This window comes from Lissotriton vulgaris, chromosome 7, assembly GCF_964263255.1.
Source record: "Lissotriton vulgaris chromosome 7, aLisVul1.2, whole genome shotgun sequence".
Lineage (NCBI taxonomy): Eukaryota > Metazoa > Chordata > Amphibia > Caudata > Salamandridae > Lissotriton > Lissotriton vulgaris.
Genome location: NC_141695.1, coordinates 1,388,381,499 through 1,388,407,606, shown reverse-complemented (window position 1 = coordinate 1,388,407,606; position 26,108 = coordinate 1,388,381,499). Strand labels below are relative to the sequence as shown.

At 46.0% G+C, this 26,108-nt stretch overlaps 1 protein-coding gene across 1 annotated transcript in view; it reads left to right on the top strand.

The window, feature by feature from the left end:
• TLCD3B (TLC domain containing 3B) overlaps positions 1 to 26,108 on the top strand; it is a 153,519-nt gene that overhangs the window by 114,548 nt on the left and 12,863 nt on the right. The window contains exon 4 of the mRNA XM_086932121.1: positions 25,610 to 25,705. Within this exon, the coding sequence (XP_086788247.1) occupies positions 25,610 to 25,705 (96 nt within the window). The remainder of the gene's footprint in view (positions 1 to 25,609; positions 25,706 to 26,108) is intronic.

Genomic DNA, 26,108 nt, shown 5'->3' with positions numbered 1-26,108 from the left:
AGCTTAAAGACGTAACACTAAAGGGTAATTTTGCAATCCCTAAAGCATAGGGAGGATGCATAACACTTGCTATATTACAACACATCCCCCTTTCATCAAAATCACAAAGGAAACATATGAATGATAATGCACGCATACACTAAAATCCACAACAAGTAAATGTGCCGAGATGAAACAACACAACAAGAATGTCAAGAAGCTTCAGAAATAAAATGAAGGTCAAATAACATTATAAATCAACCTCCAAAATCCTAAAACTTCAAACATTCTAAATCTATGTATAAAAAAGATTTTACAACACATGGGCACACACAAAAGTCCTATTGTATATCCAGAAAAAGTCAGGGACTAGATTTATCCTCACCCGACAATGGAGGTACACATCTTCTCCATACAACCACAAAGATAAAAACATTCTAACGGGGCAACTAAACTTATTCAACCCACAACCAGGTGAGAGACTGGTACTCTCAGAACAACTACATAAACAATAAAGGCAGACATTGCCTATGTAGCAGGGCTAGGGATACAACATACTCCCCCTTCTACACACCAACAAAAAACTTATTTGGCTGGACTAGGGATACAACATACCCCCCTACTACACACCAACCAAAACCAATAACGATAAAGGCAGACATTGCCTATGGGCTGACAGACCTAAGTCACCCACAACCAAAAGAAGTGGCAGGACTGGGGATACAACATATTCCCCCTACTGCACACCAACCAAAACCATCATAACGATAAAGGCAGATATTGCCTATTGGGTGACAGACCTATGTCACCCACAACCAAAAGAAGCGGCAGGACTAGGGATTCACATATTCCCCCTACTGCACACCAACCGAAACCAAAAGTGCAACATGTACAGCACATAATACAGGACACAGTTCCCTTTTTCCATAGGTAAACAAAACTAACCAATAAGCGTCCAATGCAGAACTACTCATACCACATAACACTTCCCCTTTTCATACATAAGGAACAACAACATACCTACAAAGCAAAAATAACAATGACATAAAATACACTGTTGTTAACTTGTGAGCATCATTTAAAACAGTCTTAGATGAATAGCTAGACATACCCTCAACACTATGAGTGTAACAGGACAAACACTATCCAAAAACCTTCAGCTTTACAAGAATTACTAATTACTAATAGAGGCACCCACAAAGTAAACACAAGTTTAAAATATATATTAATGACAAACTTGAGCACCAGTGAGCGATCTCTCACCCGAGTTCCACATGCCCAGCTTTCCACTGTTGTTGTAGAATATAATGTCATAAAAACGAAATCACAGACAGACTAGGAAAGTCAAAAAAGTACCATTGCTGTTGTGCTCATTGTCCTGGTCCTGTATACATTTATTTCCCATTGAATCCCACATGTCTGTCACAGTCACTTCTCCAAACTCCACAAAGAAAGACATGGACGAGTAAATCTCTGTTATCCTCGTTATGTAGCAATGGGACCAAATAACCACTAGATGGCAATGTGGGATTACTTCTCACTCCGAATATGACTACAACATGCGAAAGTCCTTTTAAAACAGCACATGAGGAAACGCTGCAGACAGTGACAAAGAAAGAGTTTGTGGGTGCTACTGCGATATACCTCTTTCAGCAGACAGGCACACAACATGTTAAGAACGGCAGGAACGTCTGGAAGTGTAGAGATGGCAACACGCAGCATGTCGTAGAGCCGGGTGGCTCCCCACACGTCTAAGCTGCACAGCAATCTAGAACACACACCACAAGCTACCGAAGACAAGGCTCGCGCTAACATCACCAGAAACGGCAGTTGAGCCGTGTTGGAGACGGGACCCTGGCCGGCCAAGACTCGCGTCGAGGTCAGTCAGGGATCACCACTTCCAAGAGTCAGGGCAAGGGAGTCACACACCAAGGCAACCCCCACTCGCCCTCTAGGTAACGTGGCGCGAGCAGTCAAGGCTAAACTTGGAGGCGATGTAAGTTAAGTATTTGCGCACGCACCCCAGCAACAACACCCAAAGGCCCACCACAAAGGAAAACTCCACACAAGGTTATATGAAAATAGCCTTTGTATTAGAATAAATATACATCAGATAAAACACACATCTTGTTACACTGTGCCAACAGACACGGGCGGAATTTACAAGGGATATTTGTACAGGGCAGGGCCACTTGGACCACTGTCAAGGGTATCAGCACTTTTAGAAGCAATACTTTCAGTAACAGCACTTTAGAAGCAATACCTTCAGTAATAAAGCAATACCTTCAGTAATAAAGCAATACTTTCAGTAATAGCACTTTAGCAATACCTTCAGTAATAACACTTTAGCAATACCTTCAGTAATAGCACTTTAGCACACAATATAAAAGTAGAGCATACAACCAGTAATCACTGGTAACAGGACCTCACTAGCACCACCTGTACTAGGGAGAAACAACCACCTACAAATCACAATACCTGTAGGGGTGCAAGGATAAAACACATGATGTATTAACATTCAGAGGTGTACAAACAATAACAGTTGCGCCAAACTCACAAGTCACCACCTGTGACTGTCCCGGTGTCCCAATGTCAGGGCCTAAACGTGGCAGTTGCCCACAAAGTGCTGGGCAACTGGAGCAGAGAAAGTTAGGGCAACGTTGGAGCCTCTCTGGGCTCAACGAACCACCACTGTGGCACTGGTGAGCCTCTCAGGACTCTTAAACCAATAAGGGTACTGTTGAGCCTCTCAGGGCTCCAGCAACAAAGGTGCAGCCTCGCTGGGCTGTGGGGTCCCTCTCTCTGGGGACCCGGAGCAAAGACAAATGCCCTGCAAGACCCTCGCAGGCTCACGAACGAAATGGCCCCTTAGAGCCTCTCGGGCTCATAACGAATGCAGGCGGGAGCCTCTCTCAGGCTCGTCAAGCAAGGGTGCCGGCAATCGAGCCTCGCAAGGCTCGCCAGCAGGAAATGCCCCCAGAGCCTCTCTCAGGCTCTACACACGAGGGCGCGAGGTCGCGCTGCCGAGGGGGGCAGGGGGGGGCGGACACCGACAATGTGTCCCGGCGCCCCTCCCTCCAGAACGGCCATACTCACCGGCTGGTCTCCAGCGGAGGCGGGTCTCTCCCGCTGGTCCCGGGGCTCTCCTCTCCACTCGGGCAGCCTCGGGGATCCGGCCGGCAGCTTCTCTCCTCCCGGCTCAGCTATAGAGGCGGGACTTCCGGTCGGCCTTTCCTGGGCCGCGCTAGGATTGGGCGGGCCCCCAACCACTTCCGGGTCGCCGCGGGCAGCGTGGCGGCTCGCTTCGTAGGCAGGCAGGCGGGCTCCTATGATCCGAGGAGTGGGCTCCCTCGTGGATCAACAACACAACGGACCTGGGCACAATAAAAGCGGCAATGAGCGGGGTGGCACCCGCGCCGCCAACTCGCCACACGGGGCAGTCAGATGCCGGGTGGGCACCGGCTGTGCACACCCAGCGCTAGCAGTGCTAGTAACGAAGGGCAGGCGCTCCCAAGCGCCTCCAGGACAGAATACAGCGCTCACAGCGCTATGGCAAAATCCAACGCTTTCCAAGCGCTAGGCAGGCGATATCAGCGCTCCCAGCGCTGAAGGCAGAGAGCAGCGCTCTCAGGCTGCAGGCAAAGAATCCTCAGTGCTCCCCAGCACTGGAGGACAGGACAAGGCTCCAGCAGGGGCTGGAGGCAGGCAGGGGGGGCAAGGCTGGGCCAGAGCCAGCACACTGGGTCTCCAGGCAGGGAGACTCCCCAAGTGGCGGTCCTCCTGGCCCCAGCAGCAGCAAAAGCCCCCTCTGGCAGGATCCAAGAGCAGAACATTTTCAGTGGGGACACAGCCCCTTCTTATACTGACAAATCCTTTGTTTCAGGGTGCAGGGTGGGGGAAAAACCAGTTGCAGCTGGTTCTGGAGCACTCTTGATGGCCCAACCACCCATTTCATTCACTGGGGAGGCTAGGGTCGTTAGACACACCACAGGGGGGCGGAGCCAGCATTGTGTGGGGAAAACCCAGCCCATCCAGGACACAGGTACACTCCTCCCACACATCACTCATGCTAATCTCCCACTCACCACCAGGCAGACCCATCCAGACTTCCTGGAGCCTGGCATGCCAGCCAGCTCCAGCCAATCACGCTCCAGCACCCTCACTGCACACATATCTCAATGTCCAGAAGTAGCACTTCCCAAGTAGACACACACATGCCGCAGACACCATCTCGCAGCATTCACTCTCACGAGTTTATACATACTAAACTCGAGCCTGCACTCCCCACGCATCAGGAACTACCAGGGACACACACATTCCCAATGCATTCCTATGGGAGGGCAGGCCAGCCATACTACACGCACGCACTTTCACTCTGGGACTCAGGGGAAAGTGCGCAGAGACCCAAAAATCACTGACACAGGGTCACAAATAAGGCAAAAAGTCTAGGGGTGAACCTGCCCTGCGGGCCAAGTCCAACACAACCCCCTTCCAGCCAAAACGCAGGGGAGAACAATCACCACCGTGATGGACTTCCCTGCTTGGGGCGATAGAACACGGACGCAGGCCCGCCACTGCCGGGACACCCTCCTGTTCTATGCCACGGTGAACCCCTAGGGTTCCTTCTAAAGCTACTGTAAGGACCAACTGGGCTACCCCACTGGTACTCCTCAGCCGTCCGCGGCCAGGACCAGGCCCTGGGCCACCCAGGTGCCACCGGTCCTTGCCAATTCGCAGAGCGGGGGGTAGTAACCCCTGGCACATAGTGTCCATTCTCCACTCTCCCTGTCTGCAAGACAGGACTAGACTGCCACTGGTTCACCAGCCTTTGGTCTACAACCTCAGGCGGACCAGGAGTCTCAGGGAAGGCTTTCCTCCCCCTACCTCTTCTTTTAGGGTTCCTCCTCCCCGTGCGAGGGGGACACCCAGAACGCCATTCCAACCTAGGGTTTAACCCCTCAGGTTGCACCGGGGTCAGAGGTGGGCTTTCCCACCCTCTGCACCCCCTTCCAGAGGTCTGCCCTCTCCCAACTGGAGAAGTTTCTCTGGAAGAACCGGTCAGGACACTGGTTACAGTCGTCCTACCCTTCAGGTCAGGCCGAACCTGAACCTGGCCTCCCAACCTCCGGTCTAAAACCTTTGGTGGAATAATTGCCTGGCACTCCAGGACTTCTGGGGACTCACACGCAATCCCCCTGAGGCTGACACATGACCCATGTGTCGTGTGACCGTCTGTCTGGCGCAGATCTCCCGCCTCCTGTCCACCTGACAGTGCGCAAAGATCCCCCAGACCAGAAGTGGCGCCACCCGGGTCCACCCAAGAAGATCTAGCCCCACTGGCTAGTCTCTGGTCCACTGGTGCATCCACTGGGAAACTCATCCCCCAATCACTCCTCACTTCGGACTTCTGTGCCCTCCCAACTGGAGCGACACTGCCGGACACTGGAACCCCTGGAGCTCTAGTTACAGACGCTCCAGGTTCCCTAGACACTAGGAGATCCTCCTCAAGTGTACTAACAGGACAGCCTAGGTCCCCAACCTGGTGTTCCCTCAAGAAACCACCCAAGTTCTGAGACAGGGCTTCGGGCCTCTGGGAGCTCTCAGCCACCCACTGACTCCTGCTCCACTGAGCCAGGCAGTCAGCCCCTTCACCCTTCTCACTATACTGGGACCTAGCTGGGCTACACTGAGCCTCTTCCACCACGCTGGGCTGGAAGCTCCCTGTACCACTACTGTTGGACTCGCTCACCAATGACTCTACAGACCCTCTGGCCCTCTCCCAGCGGTCTGCTTCCACTGCAAGCTCACATGGTTCAGACAATCCACACCCCAACAGGTGTGTGCGCAACCCTGGAGAACAACAACTGAGCAACTGCTCTCTGAGAAACATATCGAACAATATGTCCCAATCACATTTCGTGGGCTCCCGTACCCAATCACACAGGGCTCCACAACAGTCCTCCTCAAAGTCTACCCAAGACTGGTGAGGCAGCTTCCTACTGCCCCTGAATTTCAACCTTAACTCCTCCTCTGGGGAAACAGGTACCAGACTGGGGGAACTGGGAATTTCTAGACTGAGATTCAAATAGCTACCACCACTGGACTCCACCCTCCCTGGGGGATCCAGAAAATCATGACTGCGGTCAGGGGATAACCTACACTCTAGGGCTATCTTCTCCCTGGCCAAGGCCCTCTCAGCCTCTGCAGTCCGCTCATTCACACCCAGCTGCGCCATCTCCCAGGCATGCTCTAACCTGAGCTTCTCCATGGCCAGCTGGTGCTCCCTCTCTTCTCTCCTATCCACCCCCTCCTCTGGGGACAGGGAAAGGGATGGGGTACTACATCTGACACCGGACCCAGCAAGGGACTCCCTATCTAGGGGGTACTCGCTCTCTGCTGGCGCCCATTCACTGTCAAACTCACTCTCCACATCAGACTCTTCCGGGCTCTCCTCAGACCCACCACCCTCATGGTGTGTGGTCCGGGCCCTCTCCCTCTCACTGTGCTCACGCTCCCAGTCACTCTTCTGCCACAGGATCATGTTATCCCTAAGCTTGGACTGGGTGTCTGACTCACTCACTGGGATGTCTCTCTCCTTACATAACCGTACCAACTCATGCACACTGTACTTAAACAGGCCACAAAGGTTAAAAGGAGATTCCATCTTGACAGGATGCTCACAGACACATGCAACACAAGGGACCTAGCAATCTGAAGTAAAAGTACACAATTCCAAAACTTCCACTCTCCTTAAAAAAGAACTCACTCATGCGTCCAGGGAAACACACCATTCATCCACACACACCCTCCCCTCGGATTGGTAAGGCAGTTTCTACCACCCCTGACTTCTCAACCTGACCACATGTGACACAGGTACCAAACTCTGGAAGCAGGGCGGGGGACAAATGTACTGAACACAATTATGAAATGACACTCTTCAGGAGAAGCAATAATGGAACTTTACCAAAAACACAATAATCCCCAAAAATGTGGTTATCTAAAATGCAGAGCTTTGTAGTGGCCAGTTGCCACTGTGGTACAACGCAAACACAAATCCTTATCCTCACCGCTTGCCGCCAATGTTGGAGACGGGACCCTGGCCGGCCAAGACTCGCGTCGAGGTCAGTCAGGGATCACCACTTCCAAGAGTCAGGGCAAGGGAGTCACACACCAAGGCAACCCCCACTCGCCCTCTAGGTAACGTGGCGCGAGCAGTCAAGGCTAAACTTGGAGGCGATGTAAGTTAAGTATTTGCGCACGCACCCCAGCAACAACACCCAAAGGCCCACCACAAAGGAAAACTCCACACAAGGTTATATGAAAATAGCCTTTGTATTAGAATAAATATACATCAGATAAAACACACATCTTGTTACACTGTGCCAACAGACACGGGCGGAATTTACAAGGGATATTTGTACAGGACAGGGCCACTTGGACCACTGTCAAGGGTATCAGCACTTTTAGAAGCAATACTTTCAGTAACAGCACTTTAGAAGCAATACCTTCAGTAATAAAGCAATACCTTCAGTAATAAAGCAATACTTTCAGTAATAGCACTTTAGCAATACCTTCAGTAATAACACTTTAGCAATACCTTCAGTAATAGCACTTTAGCACACAATATAAAAGTAGAGCATACAACCAGTAATCACTGGTAACAGGACCTCACTAGCACCACCTGTACTAGGGAGAAACAACCACCTACAAATCACAATACCTGTAGGGGTGCAAGGATAAAACACATGGGGCCTTATTTATGAAAGCCTTGCGCCACTGGTGCGTCACTTTTTCCCATGTTAAAAGTGACGCACCGGCAGCGCAAGGCCTTCATAAATAAGGCCCATGATGTATTAACATTCAGAGGTGTACAAACAATAACAGTTGCGCCAAACTCACAAGTCACCACCTGTGACTGTCCCGGTGTCCCAATGTCAGGGCCTAAACGTGGCAGTTGCCCACAAAGTGCTGGGCAACTGGAGCAGGGAAAGTTAGGGCAACGTTGGAGCCTCTCTGGGCTCAAAGAACCACCACTGTGGCACTGGTGAGCCTCTCAGGACTCTTAAACCAATAAGGGTACTGCTGAGCCTCTCAGGGCTCCAGCAACAAAGGTGCAGCCTCGCTGGGCTGTGGGGTCCCTCTCTCTGGGGACCCGGAGCAAAGACAAATGCCCTGCAAGAGCCTCGCAGGCTCACGAACGAAATGGCCCCTTAGAGCCTCTCGGGCTCATAACGAATGCAGGCGGGAGCCTCTCTCAGGCTCGTCAAGCAAGGGTGCCGGCAATCGAGCCTCGCAAGGCTCGCCAGCAGGAAATGCCCCCAGAGCCTCTCTCAGGCTCTACACACAAGGGCGCGAGGTCGCGCTGCCGAGGGGGGCAGGGGGGGGGGGGGGGGGGCGGACACCGACAATGTGTCCCGGCACCCCTCCCTCCAGAACGGCCACACTCACCGGCTGGTCTCCAGCGGAGGCGGGTCTCTCCCGCTGGTCCCGGGGCTCTCCTCTCCACTCGGGGAGCCTCGGGGATCCGGCCGGCAGCTTCTCTCCTCCCGGCTCAGCTATAGAGGCGGGACTTCCGGTCGGCCTCTCCTGGGCCGCGCTAGGATTGGGCGGGCCCCCAACCACTTCCGGGTCGCCGCGGGCAGCGCGGCGGCTCGCTTCGTAGGCAGGCAGGCGGGCTCCTATGATCCGAGGAGTGGGCTCCCTCGTGGATCAACAACACAACGGACCTGGGCACAATAAAAGCGGCAATGAGCGGGGTGGCACCCGCGCCGCCAACTCGCCACACGGGGCAGTCAGATTCCGGGTGGGCACCGGCTGTGCACACCCAGCGCTAGCAGCGCTAGTAACGAAGGGCAGGCGCTCCCAAGCGCCTCCAGGACAGAATACAGCGCTCACAGCGCTATGGCAAAATCCAACGCTTTCCAAGCGCTAGGCAGGCGATTTCAGCGCTCCCAGCGCTGAAGGCAGAGAGCAGCGCTCTCAGGCTGCAGGCAAAGAATCCTCAGTGCTCCCCAGCACTGGAGGACAGGACAAGGCTCCAGCAGGGGCTGGAGGCAGGCAGGGGGGGCAAGGCTGGGCCAGAGCCAGCACACTGGGTCTCCAGGCAGGGAGACTCCCCAAGTGGCGGTCCTCCTGGCCCCAGCAGCAGCAAAAGCCCCCTCTGGCAGGATCCAAGAGCAGAACATTTTCAGTGGGGACACAGCCCCTTCTTATACTGACAAATCCTTTGTTTCAGGGTGCAGGGTGGGGGAAAAACCAGTTGCAGCTGGTTCTGGAGCACTCTTGATGGCCCAACCACCCATTTCATTCACTGGGGAGGCTAGGGTCGTTAGACACACCACAGGGGGGCGGAGCCAGCATTGTGTGGGGAAAACCCAGCCCATCCAGGACACAGGTACACTCCTCCCACACATCACTCATGCTAATCTCCCACTCACCACCGGGCAGACCCATCCAGACTTCCTGGAGCCTGGCATGCCAGCCAGCTCCAGCCAATCACGCTCCAGCACCCTCACTGCACACATATCTCAATGTCCAGAAGTAGCACTTCCCAACTAGACACACACATGCCGCAGACACCATCTCGCAGCATTCACTCTCACGAGTTTATACATACTAAACTCGAGCCTGCACTCCCCACGCATCAGGAACTACCAGGGACACACACATTCCCCATGCATTCCTATGGGAGGGCAGGCCAGCCATACTACACGCACGCACTTTCACTCTGGGACTCAGGGGAAAGTGCGCAGAGACCCAAAAATCACTGACACAGGGTCACAAATAAGGCAAAAAGTCTAGGGGTGAACCTGCCCTGCGGGCCAAGTCCAACAAGCCGGTAGGTAAATGTTCTTCACAGTTAAAATAGGCGCGGAGGGGAAATGTAAGGAATACAAATAAAAATAACCTCAAGAGCACCAAGCAGCAAAAATTAAACACGCCAGTCACAGGCTAAAAACTGTAAACAGCATTGGTGTTTTTCCTTTAAATTCGTAGAGAGACAAGTTTCAGACTTGCTTTGTATTTCCCAAACAACTGCTTGTAGATCCGGTACAGTGAGACAGGCCAGGCCAGAAATGAAAATCACACGCTCTTTACAATCGAGAACTGGGGCTCAAATTTCCCCATCGCTCCATTTCCTCTGGGGCAGTAGGAAGCACACTCTTAGCATTTTTGAGTAACCACACTCAAAAATTGTCAGCTCTAGAACCAATCAAAGTCAGCTCTCCATACTTTCCACAGTGTGCAGTAGATAACAGTAGACACACATGTGGTAAATTAAAGTCAGAGAATAAGAAACTGGCACTTACGTAGCAGGGCGACTGATGATGTGGTCACTGGGGGGGTTTATGAGGTGCCAGATTTCTTTAAATCCATTAATACTTGAGATTCCTTAAGTCCAAAATCCATTTTCCATCAAAGACAGCACGCGGTTTCTTAAACATCGTCGCCAGTGTTAAAATAATGAAAGATCCGTAGTCCATAAGTGTAATCCAGGATCATAGCTTTATTCTTCACTTTAGATCCATAGTATAAGATGTAATGTAGAGACCAGAGATAGACCCCACCAGGAGCAGTTCTCCTGCTCAGCCCCTCATACCAACTGACTTCTTCTTACTGTTTCACCCACTCAACATTCCAATGACATCACATAGACTAAGCAGCAAGGTAAGGGCATTAACAGAGAGGATGCATCAATCACTTACTAGATTATAACACATCCCCCCTTCATCAGAATTGTAAAATTAGATGCATGCAAGATCAAAGTACATACAAGTAAATTGACAGAATTGAATAAAATGTGTGGTGATGGACATGCACACATACAAAGAATCAACAAGCTTCAAGAATAACACAAAGCTTAAAGACGTAACACTAAAGGGTAATTTTGCAATCCCTAAAGCATAGGGAGGATGCATAACACTTGCTATATTACAACACATCCCCCTTTCATCAAAATCACAAAGGAAACATATGAATGATAATGCACGCATACACTAAAATCCACAACAAGTAAATGTGCCGAGATGAAACAACACAACAAGAATGTCAAGAAGCTTCAGAAATAAAATGAAGGTCAAATAACATTATAAATCAACCTCCAAAATCCTAAAACTTCAAACATTCTAAATCTATTTATAAAAAAGATTTTACAACACATGGGCACACACAAAAGTCCTAATGTATATCCAGAAAAAGTCAGGGACTAGATTTATCCTCACCCGACAATGGAGGTACACATCTTCTCCATACAACCACAAAGATAAAAACTTTCTAACGGGGCAACTAAACTTATTCAACCCACAACCAGGTGAGAGACTGGTACTCTCAGAACAACTACATAAACAATAAAGGCAGACATTGCCTATGTAGCAGGACTAGGGATACAACATACTCCCCCTTCTACACACCAACCAAAAACTTATTTGGCTGGACTAGGGATACAACATACTACCCCTACTACAAACCAACCAAAAGCCTATGTGGCAGGACTAGGGATACAACATACCCCCCTACTACACACCAACCAAAACCAATAACGATAAAGGCAGACATTGCCTATGGGCTGACAGACCTAAGTCACCCACAACCAAAAGAAGTGGCAGGACTGGGGATACAACATATTCCCCCTACTGCACACCAACCAAAACCATCATAACGATAAAGGCAGATATTGCCTATTGGGTGACAGACCTATGTCACCCACAACCAAAAGAAGTGGCAGGACTAGGGATTCACATATTCCCCCTACTGCACACCAACCAAAACCAAAAGTGCAACATGTACAGCACATAATACAGGACACACTTCCCTTTTTCTATAGGTAAACAAAACTAACCAATAAGCGTCCAATGCAGAACTACTCATACCACATAACACTTCCCCTTTTCATACATAAGGAACAACAACATACCTACAAAGCAAAAATAAAAATGACATAAAATACACTGTTGTTAACTTGTGAGCATCATTTAAAACAGTCTTAGATGAATAGCTAGACATACCCTCAACACTATGAGTGCAACAGGACAAACACTATCCAAAAACCTTCAGCTTTACAAGAATTACTAATTACTAATAGAGGCACCCACAAAGTAAACACAAGTTTAAAATATATATTAATGACAAACTTGAGCACCGGTGAGCGATCTCTCATCCGAGTTCCACATGCGCAGCTTTCCACTGTTGTTGTAGAATATAATGTCATAAAAACGATATCACAGACAGACTAGGAAAGTCAAAAAAGTACCATTGTTGTTGTGCTCATTGTCCTGGTCCTGTATAAATTTATTTCCCATTGAATCCCACATGTCTGTCACAGTCACTTCTCCAAACTCCACAAAGAAAGACATGGACGAGTAAATCTCTGTTATCCTAGTTATGTAGCAATGGGACCAAATAACCACTAGATGGCAATTTGGGATTACTTCTCACTCCGAATATGACTTCAACATGCGAAAGTCCTTTTAAAACAGCACATGAGGAAACGCTGCAGACAGTGACGAAGAAAGAGCTTGTGGGTGCTACTGCGATGTACCTCTTTCAGCAGACAGGCACACAACATGTTAAGAACTGCAGGAACGTCTGGAAGTGTAGAGATGGCAACACGCAGCATGACGTAGAGCCGGGTGGCTCCCCACACGTCTAAGCTGCACAACAATCTAGAACACACACCACAAGCTACCGAAGACAAGGCTCGCGCTGGCATCACCAGAAACGGCAGTTGAGCCGGTAGGTAAACGTTCTTCACAATTAAAATAGGCGCGGAGGTGAAATGTAAGAAATAAAAATAAAAATCACCTCAAGAGCGCCAAGCAGCAAAAATTCAACACTTCAGTCACAGGCTAAAAACTGTAAACAGTATTGATGTTTTTCCTTTAAATTCGTAGAGAGACAAATTTCAGACTTGCTTTGTGTTTCCCAAACAACTGCTTGTAGATCCGGTACAGTGAGACAGGCCAGGCCAGAAATGAAAATCACACGCTCTTTACAATCGAGAACTGGGGCTCAAATTTCCCCATCGCTCCATTTTCTCTGGGGCAGTAGGAAGCACACTCTTAGCATTTTTGAGTAACCACACTCAAAAATTGTCAGCTCTTTAACCAATCAAAGTCAGCTCTCCATACTTTCCACTGTGTGCAGAAGATAACAGTAGACACACATGTGGTAAATTAAAGTCAGAGATTTAGAAACTGGCACTTACGTAGCAGGGCGACTGATGATGTGGTCACTGGGGGGGTTTATGAGGTGCCAGATTTCTTTAAATCCATTATTACTTGAGATTCCTTAAGTCCAAAATCCATTTTCCATCAAAGACAGCACGCGGTTTCTTAAACATCGTCGCCAGTGTTAAAATAATGAAAGACCCGTAGTCCATAAATGTAATCCAGGATCATAGCTTTATTCTTCACTTTAGATCCATAGTATAAGATGTAATGTAGAGACCAGAGATAGACCCCACCAGGAGCAGTTCTCCTGCTCAGCCCCTCATACCAACTGACTTCTTCTTACTGTTTCACCCCCTCAACATTCCGATGATATCACATAGACTAAGCAGCAAGGTAAGGGCATTAACAGAGAGGATGCATCAATCACTTACTAGATTATAACACATCCCCCCTTCATCAGAATTGTAAAAATAGATGCATGCAAGATCAAAGTACATACAAGTAAATTGACAGAATTGAATAAAATGTGTGGTGATGGACATGCACACATACAAAGAATCAACAAGCTTCAAGAATAACACAAAGCTTAAAGACGTAACACTAAAGGGTAATTTTGCAATCCCTAAAGCATAGGGAGGATGCATAACACTTGCTATATTACAACAGAATCACTCGTTGATCTACATCTTGAAGAGGCATGGCATACAACAACATCTTATTCCGGGTTCAAAAATATGGTAAACAGCGCAACCAAACAAACTTCGCTACTTATTGACAAATCTGCCTTTGCTAAGAAAAATCATGCATGGGCAGTGATTCAATCTTATAAGTCTCTGAAACCCCAACCGTACTTGTCTGAACACTTCTCGCACTACAAAAAGCACTATTTGACTCTGTTGCGGCTGGGTTAATTCCCCACAAAGGATCTAACCACGAAATGGAAGTCTGCATGGCCCACCAAAGAATGTCACCTGTGCGAACAAGGAGAAGAGTCGTTATTACACCTTTTATGCATTTGCCCCTTGCTATTAGAAACTCGAAAAATAGTCCTCTGTGAGATTTTTAGGAAAAATCAATTGAGGTCGTGCAGAGCTTCAGTGTAACAATGCCTTGGTGGAGTGTCACTTCAGTTGTCATGTCGAGCCATCACCTTTTGGAAAATGGCAGCCAAAGAATTCGACAAAAAAACATAATAGTCCACATGGCAAAGATATATGACTGTCTGGTCACTCCCTTCCTGCACTGACATTAAATATCGCTATTTTCATATTGAACTGCGATGAAGTTCTTACAATTTGTATAGATTACAATATTTTTGTATTAATTGTTGTTTGCGACCAAAGCTTATGATAGGATAATGTTATTACTTGTTTGCATTTTATAGATTTTTATCTTTGATATCTATTATGTAATATGTGTTTTTTTCCATGCTTTTATGATTTTTAACGAAATTAAATAAAAGTAATACTTACTTACTTACTATTTGCCTTTGTTGTCACCCCTCTGATACAAAGAGCTCTTGCGATGAGCCGCCTCTTTATCAAAATTATGATTACTCTTCTTGAATATATTCAAGAAGTAGATATTTCTCTAGTCCATGAGGTTACCTCTCCTTACCTGGACCATATCTTGAGCTTCGCCTAAGAAGGATCCCTTCCCCCTGGCATGACGGTCCCAGACAATAGTGTGATTCTCTGCGTGGTCTACGCAGTTGCAATGGCTTTGCTCAGTTAATGATGGCCTTTCTACTGTGGTCTGTCTCAGCACTTGCAAGGATTGGAGGTGACCATGTCAGATGACATGGAAAACGTATTGGAACTTGCGTGGCCTAACAGTTGGGTCATAAGTGCACACCCTTTGGTGGCTTGTGAGGTGGCCTGATAATTACGCAGGAGTTTAGCGGTTGTCAGTTCAATGTCTGTCCTTGTCCTTTGTCAAACCACAATATTGTCTTGATTATCCTCATGAATCTTTCTGCTTCTCCATTGGCTTACCGCCACTTGAACGTGAAAGTGAGGGTTGGGGTCAAGGATTTGCAGATACTCTTAGAATTCTCTCACGTAGAACCAGGGACCATCACTTGTTTTAATCTCTTTTTGTATGCGTCTGTGGCCAGTTTATTTCCAGGGATAGCACTACTGCTTTTGCTGATCTTAGGTTTCAGATGTCTATTTCTGGAGAGTTCATCTTCTGCTATCAGCATTCGCTGGCCATCTCGTGTGCTGCAGAGGTCTGCGTTTAATTTGTCAATGGTGTCCCAATTTGTTCTCCCGATGGGAACCAGGTGGTTTTTCTCCGAGTTTGACACTTGACTCTGGAGACATTAGGTGTTTTCTTTCATTACTAAGCGACCCACTCGTGCAAATCTTGTGAACCACACCAAGACACTTATTTCGATATTCGTCCTCACCATTCCCTGATGTCTAGTATGTGCTAAATGAGCAGGTCTCTTTTACAGCATGTCAGCATGGCTATTTGTTGCCGCTAAGCAGTAAACCTCCTATGACACTAAGAGCGCCTGTTGAATGTCGGGGAGACCTGTCTAAATTTTTGCCAGTCAAGGTACTCTGCAACAGTTTTCTTCCACAAGATTTCTCCATCTGTTTTCCTGGTGATTGATGATGTTCATCTTTGGGCATTTATTTCATAACTAAACGTGTATTTGTGAAGTACATGTTCACCACTTGGGCTTCTAGGCGCTGAAATAACATGTTTATTCTTACCCATCTTAATGGTAGTCCTTCTATCAACCTAAGAAGAAAAAAGTCTGAGTGCACCGACCAGGATTCAAACCTGTGACTATGAGATCAAACACAGATCCCTGCAGTGGATAGATAAGTCCACTCGGCTCTCAGTTTCATGTGCTATGCCTGAGTGTTTAGTGGATTTCGGGGTAACATTTTCTACGATGAAGTTTGCATGTATATCCGTTCAGTCTTCTTCTTGATGTCTGGAACATCTTTTTTTGATTTTATAATAAGTAGTCATCCAAGTAGTCGGTCGCTGGACTGTCTTCAGTTCGGGACTGCTAGTGCAGTAACTAGAATCCATTTTCCAGTTCAAGGCTGACACCAGGCAGCTGAGCTTTGGAGATGCAATAGCAGGAGCTCGAGGTTAGTCACGACTTTGAACGTGTCTACATACTTAGGGATTGAGATGCTAACACCCAGATGGTACTGCTGCTTCCCCCTTTTGTATTTGGTGTAACACTGCTGGCGGAGGTAAATGCTCTGGTTTGCACTCTACTGGTTATTCTCCCCGCACCGCCATCCATTGTCATCTTGCAAGAGGGCTGTGTCTCAGTGGTGTGTGTCTCGGAGGTGCCTGCACGATGTACATCTTTGATGTCTTGGAAGGCTGAGAGGGTATTGTGGAAATACAACTCTAGTCTGTTTGGCTAAGTAGTCGTTTTTTATAGTTTCTGTTATTATGACTAAAATGGGTAAGAATCACTAACAGCGTATCTAAGAATCTAATTATTTCATGGACAATCTGTAGGGTCACAGTTTTTTTTATCAGCGCCTACTTTTTTTCCGATCATCAGACACTCTATTTGCCAAAAACTCAAAACTAAAAAACTTGATGCTAGTTTTAGGAATACACTTCTAGAATTCTGGTTTGTACCTTAAGGCACTGTGACACGTGTCCGAGTCTCCTTAGACATCACCTTTCTGTTGTGGTGGGAATGAGGACAGAAATGCTTTAATTCGTGTTGAAGTGAGGGACCTACCAGTATGTCTGAAATGGCATTTTATGGTTTAAATCTGTGTTATTGTTATATTCAAGACAAACCAACGCAATGACAAAAGGGCAATATCAGCCTAAGGCTCTGTCAATAAACAGTAAGCTTTCACCGTGGGCTGCGCAGAGCCCCTGCTTTAGGACATATATGCAATAAACGTATATATAAAAGAAAAGAACTAGACCCCCACCCCTCCCACCTCCCCTCCTACAATCAACCCCGCTGTGAATCAAATACATAGTCAAACAGCTCAGTCCAAGCTTAAACCGGAGCTGGTGGTGCCCCATCCTCGGGCAGTCGCAGCAATCGTAGGTATTTAGGGCATGTGAGCTTGTAATGGCATTTTAAAACACTTCAGCAGTTAATGACATGACACATCTCAGTGATTTGTATCTCATCAAATCAGTGTGGGTGGAGAAGGTTGTGGTGCATTGTGGACCTGATAGAGCTGGAGTTACTTCTATCCTGTATTCATGTCCACCTGGGAATACCACTTGGGGATGTTTGTCATTACAACTCATACTTTCACAACGCATGCCATTACGACGCAACTTTTACAACGCAAGTCGTTACAACGACTTGCGTGGGGGGGGCGCTGGATAGTGAATAGTTTCATTTACTATTCCAACTCCAGTCCCCGTGGATAGTAGGGAAGATGTTGGATAGTAATTAAACTATTCCCTATCCTAGAGCGCCCTCCAGCGCAATTCATTGTAATGACTTGCGTTGTTAAAGTTGCGTCGTAATGGTAGTGCGTTGTAAAAGTTGCGTTGTAAAGGATGTTTCCCCCACTTGGCACTCTTAAGAATTGCAGCGACAATCTATGGTGGGAAAAATGTGCAGTCCTCCTTGTACTTATTTATTTGAGAGCCTTATGTCCACACAAAAGCATGATATTTTCGACTGATTTTGCTTTTCTTGTGCCGACTAATGGGGATTCACAGTTTTTCTATCATGCTAACCTTCTGCAGCTTTATGAGTTCCTTCTCAACCTAAAACCATATGTGAAATGGATGTGACAATGTACTGAACCCACAGAGAGTACTGAGAAGCCCATACCACGTTTTACCTTTTTGTTTCAGAATGGCTGGTAACAGAGGTTGAACGAGTAGTTCGGTTCTCTTCCGTTCACACAAAGCTGTGCAGCACAGAAACTTCACTTGGTGCACTACATTGCGTGATTTCTGTGTAAAGCAGGGCCTAATTGTGCCTTTGTTAAAAACAAGCGCCTGTAGCGTGCTTTACACAGAACCATGACCTGTGTGTGTACCATACAGAAAGACATGAGTGACTGAGAGGAAACAAAGCGAGCTGAGACTCTGGGGGCAGGGTGCCACTGGCAAATATCATGCCAGGGGGCACAGAAGATATGGCATCCATTTAATTTGAAATGCACAAAATGTCAAAATGATGGTATTGCCATTGCATTATCCACAGTAGTGGAGGAGGGAGGGGTGGTTTAAGGTTTGAAATAGAGTGGACAGAAGGACCATTTTGGGCTCAATGGTCCAAGAGAACCTGGAGCTGAGCCAGAGCCTGGCAACAGCCTCAAGCCTTCCGCGGCTCGCCCACCGCTATTCTTTCTTTCAAGTTATGCTAAATTATAGTCTAGTTGTGGCTCTCTCAAAATGCAATATGGTCATCAAATTAGCTGAGGCCACAGTGTCTTGTTAGTGGGATAATTTTCAGCAGATGAATTTTGGCCTTGCATCTAAGGTGCAATCTTCCAGGTTGTGACTCCTGCTCACCAGTGAAACGTAAACGCTTCTCGGTCTCGGTGTTGTGCTCGTTTGAGTTTGGGCACAACGTTTCTTTGCCTGTTATTGTCACTTTCTTTACCTGCTGCAACTTGGCTTGGGCCTGTCCCTTCGACGTTGCCAAATGGTGATCTCGCACACATTGGCATTGTTGGTTAGTTTTCTGTGCAGAGAGCATGTGCATCCTTTCTACGGATCCTGTTTGTACACACTTGACCACAACGCATGCTCTTTTTGGTTGAATGAACTGGGTGACACAACTGTGTAGGCAGCTCAGAGCAATGAGGACGAGCCGGTGTGGATGATTTAATTTCTGAAACAATTCATTATTCTAATTGTTTAACATAACAGAATAAGAAGAGGGTAGACAGCTTCCCTCATGGTCCAGTGTTGAAACATCACACACATGTTCTCATCAAGTTGGTGTAGTGTAGTTCCTATGTTCCCAATAGGCTCTGCGCATTGGAATAACATAAACAGTAGTTTAGACGTAGGACTGAGGTCGACTAGGTCTCTACTGAATATGTTAGACTTAATTAGGTATGCCAGTTAGCTCAGAAGTCACTAGAAACTTTCTCGAATGAACAGGGAGGAGTTAACTTCCCTGATTAGACAAGAAGGGATTTGTTTCTGACAACCGCATTAACATGACAACTTTGCTCCCTCCAGAATAATGAGTATATCTCCAGAGTCGTGTGAAAAATATAGATAACTATTTCACTCAGTCAATCATGCATACTTAGTTTCACCAGAGTGCAGAGAAATAGAGAGACAGGCGTTTTCAATAAAAGGTGTTATTTATTGAGCAGTCTTCTTTCTCATGCAAGAGAAATGAATTGCCACAATTGCAATACTTATCATAAAGTAAAGTGCGTACAGTTAAAGGAGTATTATTAAATAATACTGTAAAAGCATTGATATGGTTTCTGAGCCATATTATACTTAAAACGGATAAAATATATACAATACATACAATAATAAAAGTTGACTAAAAGTACTCAACTGGTGCTTCTAAAATACGCCTACCCCGGTGTACCTAACCTAAGCCTAGTACGTGGGAAGGAGTAAGTGAGCTGCAGTTTAAGTTAAGTTAGTTTTTCCAAGAATCTGAATCAAGAATTCTCTAAGGATCTAATCAGCTCCGTACCTTGGTTTTAGAATGAAGGAGGTCTTGTATCTCGTTCTCAGGACTCGATCTCCCAGTCACCCGCAAGGGTGACTGGAAACACTGGAGCTGGATTTTTTTCGGCAGGAGAAAAGACAATGTCTTTCTCAGTGCGTCAAATGGGAGGGACAGCTTCCTTCGGCACTCGCATCAGCTGGGCTTTGGGTAAGTAGATAGCCGCTCTGCTCCAAACCACTGCGTGTTGCTTAAGGCAAATGCTGGTATATTTATACCTGGAAGGTGCCGTGTTTGACGTAAGGTTGGACATAAGACGTCACTAAGAACTGTCACTAAGAACTGGCAGTTCTTTCAGGACTCTCAGGAGTTCTAGGACAAATCAAAACAAAAGCAGGGGGAATTCCCGGGCTGCTGGAGGTTTGGTTTGTTTAAAGAACGCTTTGTACTTTCTAGGAGTCTAGGGAAGTAGCCTTGCCGTATTTGGACTGCATTGGCTATGACTAAATATGGATATGATTCTTATGCCTTTATAAGGATATGATTTCTTATAACCACATAAGGGCATAAATCGGGAATATTTAATTAGGGTCCTAGATACGTTCACAACATTGGGAGGAAGGGTATAAACACGAGTCAATTGAGGGACACCTAGACAAGCGCAACACTCCAAAAAGTACAATGGTAGAATACTTCATGGGCATTCACAGATGTCCATTCCTATGTGTGCTAGGGTTCAGTTTGGTGCTCCGCTTCTGTAATGATTGATCTCAGGAAAACTGTACTGAAGTGTCTTCGACCAAACCATTAAAACGGCATTCGCATTGGAGCAAGTCTGTGAGTCGAGGCACTTCAAAACGTTTACATTCCTCCAGTGCTTCTTAGATAGAGGAGACTATGACCTGCTCTCTGGAGTTATCAATAGAGATGACAACATTTTGATACAATCCAGGGAGGAAAAAGGGCTTTACAAGTGACTGAAACTAAGTACCTAAAGTGTGAATTATGGAACTACTGCCCTGTGACAGGAGATTGCTCCTCTTTCCAATGAATTAATTCTATCACTTGTGCCTTGAGTTGTGAATCCCACTATCAGGTATCTGATGTTAATCATCCTGTGTGAATTAAAGCTCTACTTGCAAGTGAAATCTGTCACTGGTGTTCTGAGATTTGAATCTGGATAAGTGAAATTAATTTAAGCATAAGTACCCTCATATAAATCCTCATTCTGGTGCAGTTACTGTGGAGTAAATTATGGCTCTATTGTCTTATGTGATATATAGCTTTCGTCCTATGTGATTTGAATTCTGGAACTGGAGATCTGGTGTGGTGGTGTAATGGTATGTAATGTAGATCTTTGTTTCAGTTAATTTAAACCTTTACAAAAAGATTTTTAAAAAAGAATACAAAACTAAGATTAATAATTTAAAAAATCACGTTTCCACTTATAAGATCTAATAAACTAAAAGTTTGGCGGTGAATAACGTAGTCAACACCATGGTGTGGTGGTGAAGTATAGTGCTATCAGTATATATTATATAGCAGTTTTGCTGGTGTTCTGTAGTCTGACATATAGCTATAGTGTTCTGTGGTGTGTTTATTATGTTTAGTCCCAAAGCCCTGTGTATAAATTCTCATTTGTAAAGAAACACAGGAATCCTGTATGTACGTATTTACGGGTCATTGATCTTGTACCCTCTCTGAAGGGGCCAATGTTCTTTAAAATTGCGGTGTGTGAATTCTAGCATGAGATACCTGTGGTGGGAATTTTAATGCTAATGAAATTGTACTACATATGTTTAGTGTGAATTCTCGCTAATGCCCTTTGTTTTGTTTATTTTAACACTCATGCCATGTTGTTTGAATGTCAGCATCAGGTATGTGTGACAAGAGTTTTAGCACTGGTGTATTGTGTACATCTAGACACGTAGGGCCGAAATTAGAGTTTGGAGATCATGGTACTCACAACATAATGTTGTGTTCTGTCCATCATAAGATTGGTCTGTCCATCTTAAGATTGGTCTGTCCAACCAATTTAGAGTCAGACTAACCTTCTAAAGATGTTCCAAGACCAGCATACCTGGGTTGGCTTTGCACCACTCCCTGTTTGTTTGAGCCACCTTCGTACTCCCTTCTCAACGGTCAAAGTTTTTATTTCTGATTGTTGGGTTTGGCTTGTCCTATTTAGGACTGGCTTGACGGCAAAGCTGACCTTATGTGCTCATTTGAAAAAAGAGCTGAAAAAGGAAGTTAGAACAAGTTGTTCTTCCTTCTCTGTGCGCATCCCATGACATCATGCATAGGTTTCCTTTTGGGAAAGCTTATACTCAATATAATAGGCTTAAGTTGATAATGGTTGCAGCCAATAGAAAAGTATTTCTTGTATTATGTGTCTGATTTGTTTATTATGAAAAGCTAGAAAGGCTGACGTAGTTTATTGTGAAAAACATATGCTAAAGATTTTAAGGGTGGATTTATATTACAATGTATTGAAGCCTTTAGATAGATCCTTTTTGTTATTTGTGTAATGAGGGTCTATAGTATTTCCCCATCTGGGCCCACTTTGGTTCTCCCTTGGTTGCTCGTGTAAGCAGTTTTAGGCTGCCTTTGCTTCGAACAGCCACACATAATATCATGTCATAAAAACAAGTGTATTATGTGTGGCTGTGTCCCACGTTGGCTCCATGTTGCAATGAATCTGTTAGGAAACAAAACTGTGCCTTGGGAGAAGGGGACATCAGAATGTAGGGGCAGAGTCTCTATACTACAACAGTACCTGTAGGTCCAAATTCGACAGTGCATCACCTGAATTCCTAAATTTCCAGAGTAGCAGGGGATTTTGTCGAACCTAGAACATGAACCTCCATCCCCAAGGGAACAGTGGAACCAGATCATCACCTTTCGTTCTCACTCGTGCATGTCTATAGTAAACAAATAAAAGACACAAAAGAAGTTTACAATATATTTATTGAAACTATTGTAGTCTATTTTGAAGACGGTGTGCTGCGATTAGTAGACAAATACAACTGAGCAGCGTCATCAACATTACTAGCAGTCAGTATACAATGAAAAGTCCAACCATGGCTACTCATTTATCTATCCAGGCCTGCCCTCACTATGTGAGCACAGGGATATATTAGTGATCTCTGGGATAAGCACCAGACCCCATACCTGCTGTATGTAGTTAGGTGGCACGTATCAAAGGTGTAAACTCAGTTTATGCAAGGTTGCTGCCTCTGATCCAAGACTGATTTCTCTGCTGGAATTCTTCCCTCCACTCTCCAAGGGGCTGAGACATGGTTTATATGGTAAGAACTATTATGTTAAACAACTGCAGCTGTGCTACTGTTTAGTGTATAAAACCTATAGGAGATGTCCCTGACCGGGGCCAAGAAAACAGTACACCATGTTGTTAAGTGGTGTACGAAATGTTAAGGCTGAATCTCACGAAGAGTCACTGCTTAACAAATAATATGTGCATGCGTATTTCTAAAATAATTTCATGTCACAAAAACAAATGTATTATGTGTCGCTGTGCGAAGCAAAGGCAGGCTAAAGCTGCTAATACGAGCAACCAATGGAGACCCAAAGTGGGCCCCAGAAGGTAAAATAATACTGGTCAGACCATGCGTGGACCCAGATTTCTGACTACTTTTGCCACGTTCCATAGTGTAGGGCAAGAATGGTCATCAGGGTTTCTGCCTAACACTATTTCTATTTTTTTTGCATTGGATTTTAATTGTTTTAGGTACCTTCAAGTCTTGACTACTCTTAAGCACTTGCTTAGGTTATTGAATTAGTCTCTTGTGGTGCGGTTTATTTTTTGGATGACCCATGTTGTTGTTTTATTTTGGTTTAGCAGAGCGGTCCAGGATTTGATTGGCAAATGGTGATTCATATAGGTGTTTAAATCTAGTTGTTTTGCAATGGGTGTGGCTGTGCTTTATCTGTCTAGTTTGTGTGGTGTCTTCTATTGTTATGTCTGGGTGGGAATTGCGGTTTGGTGGAGTTGTCTGTGGATGCCTTGTTTTGATTGATGTTCTGGGATTCTGAGATGCCTGGTTTGCTGGTGTGAATGGATGTGATTTAGCCCTTATTGGGAGTGGTATGGGGGTGAAGGCGTTTGCATGTTAGATTATGTCACATGAACTATAGTTGTATTTCCCTTTATGTGAATTTTAACACTATCACCCTATGGTTTGTATTATAGCCCTTCTCGTGATTTGAGATTTGATTTCTAGCACCAGAGTCTAGCACCAGAGTCATGCTCTGTGTAATGTATTTCCAGTATGATGTTTGAGTTTTTGCACTAGTGATGGGTGTGTGAATTCTACCACTAGTGCCCCGTGGTGTTAATTCTAAAACTAGTCGCCTGGTGCAAATCATAGCTTTAGTAGTGCTGTATGATGTGAATTCTAGCCTCAATTGTAGTCTACGTTACAGTGATCTGTGGGGTGAATTCTGGTAACAGCGTTTGAGAAATAAAAGAATTGCATTGGTGATTTGAGGGTTGATCCTTGGAAGTGCTTTTTCAATATGTAGTGTGGCATTAGTGCAATCTTTACAATAATGTTTGCGTGACTTTTCCTCTCCTTGTAAATATGGACCCTTCACACGGAGCACTTTGCGTGAAAGGGGCATTCCATGGGTGTTCCCACGCAACACCCATGGAACGAGACACATTTCCAGATTTACGAGCAATCGTAAATCTGGAATTGCGTGTCAATGCTACGCCTCCCCAGGGGAAGCGTAGCGAGGCGCAACAAGGAGACATTTTTTCATGTCTCCTTGTTTTTTCCTCATTCAAAGCGTCCCGCATTCTACAGCACGCATTGAAAGAGGAAAATGCCTGTAGTGATTGTTTTTGTGCAGGAAGGTGCCCCTTCCTACACAAAAACAATCTCCCCATGACGCAGGCATCCTCGCACCATGGTGGAAGGGTGCCTGCGCCGGCACATGGCTGCAGTTTGTGAGTCAGCACAGGAGAGAGCACAGGAATGGGACATATTGTTGTAAATATGTTGCATTCCTGTGCTTTGGAAGTGCTGCAGCGTGGCGCAGCCAAAGGGCTTGCATTGCCGTGCTGCGGCACTACCTTGTAGATCTGCCCCTTCGTTTTAATCTACAAGCAACATGTGGCACATCGCCCTGTAGATATTATCAACACAATTGTGTAAAACACCAGCCCTTGATTTTTTTTTTTCGACAAAGCAACACACTGACGGGCCGTGTTACAATTTCATGTAAGAGGAAATTCTTTAGACAGTGCATCCATTTCAAACAAAATGTTTAGCAATATTCTAAACATGCATATTAACACACCTTCCACATTAGGCCTCTGAAGCATTCATCAATTAAAAATGTTATAAAACACAATATGAAAGTAATGACAGTGAATATTGATTATCCCAGGGGGAGAAGTGTGGCTCAATATTGATTATCCCTATATTGCACTCACATGAGTATTTTTGTCCTTAGTTTGACTTCCTCTTTGAGAACCTTTTGGATTCTGTTTATTTCCCCACTGCCTAGTTCCCAAGTGGTTAGGGTCCCTTATGGCCCTTGAGTTATGAATCCTGCACACACACATGTTTAAATGCCTTCGGGCCTGCTTTAGAGTGTAATGAATGCACCATAGGATATAATGCACTTGGAATACAGCAGACAAGATATCCTTCACTTTTATGATGGAGTAGTCTATCTGCCAAACTGTAAATCAGGCACTTTATCTCTTTTGTGTATTCGCCCCTGGTACCTCCTCAGTATGGTAGGCCCAGGTGTCGTGGATGGACTCACTTGTGGCATACTTCATGTCTGACTCTCTTCTCTTTCTACTTTTTAGCTGTGGAGAGAGGGAAAGGGAGATTTCTTCCTGGGCTGCATGCTGATGGCAGAGCTGAGCACGCCCTTCGTCTGCCTGGGGAAGGTGCTCATCCAGGTGAGTGTGTGTAAGGCACAGTCAACGGGGCACCACTTTCCGCCCTTGGAGGTGGTTATTGCTGTTTTCGTAGTGATAGCCATTGGCTGATGGGGAGGTGGGGGGGGGGGGGCTGCAGCTGTTGTTAAAGCTTCTGACTGCCACAGAAGTGTTGGCCAGGAATGGAACAGTGAGGTAGTAATACAACCTGTGGGGAGCGGCTGGGGGAAGAAACGGGGACAAGTGTTGTTTTTACAATAAGGCAGGCCGGCTGGAACATTAAGTGCCACTGGAGTTACAGCTCTCAGAGTAGCAAACGCCAACAACATTTCTTGTATTGACTGCAGAAGCTATGGGTAGTATAGGAAGATTATAGCTAGAGGAAACCATGTAACCCAGGTCTATTAATAAAAATACCTCTCTG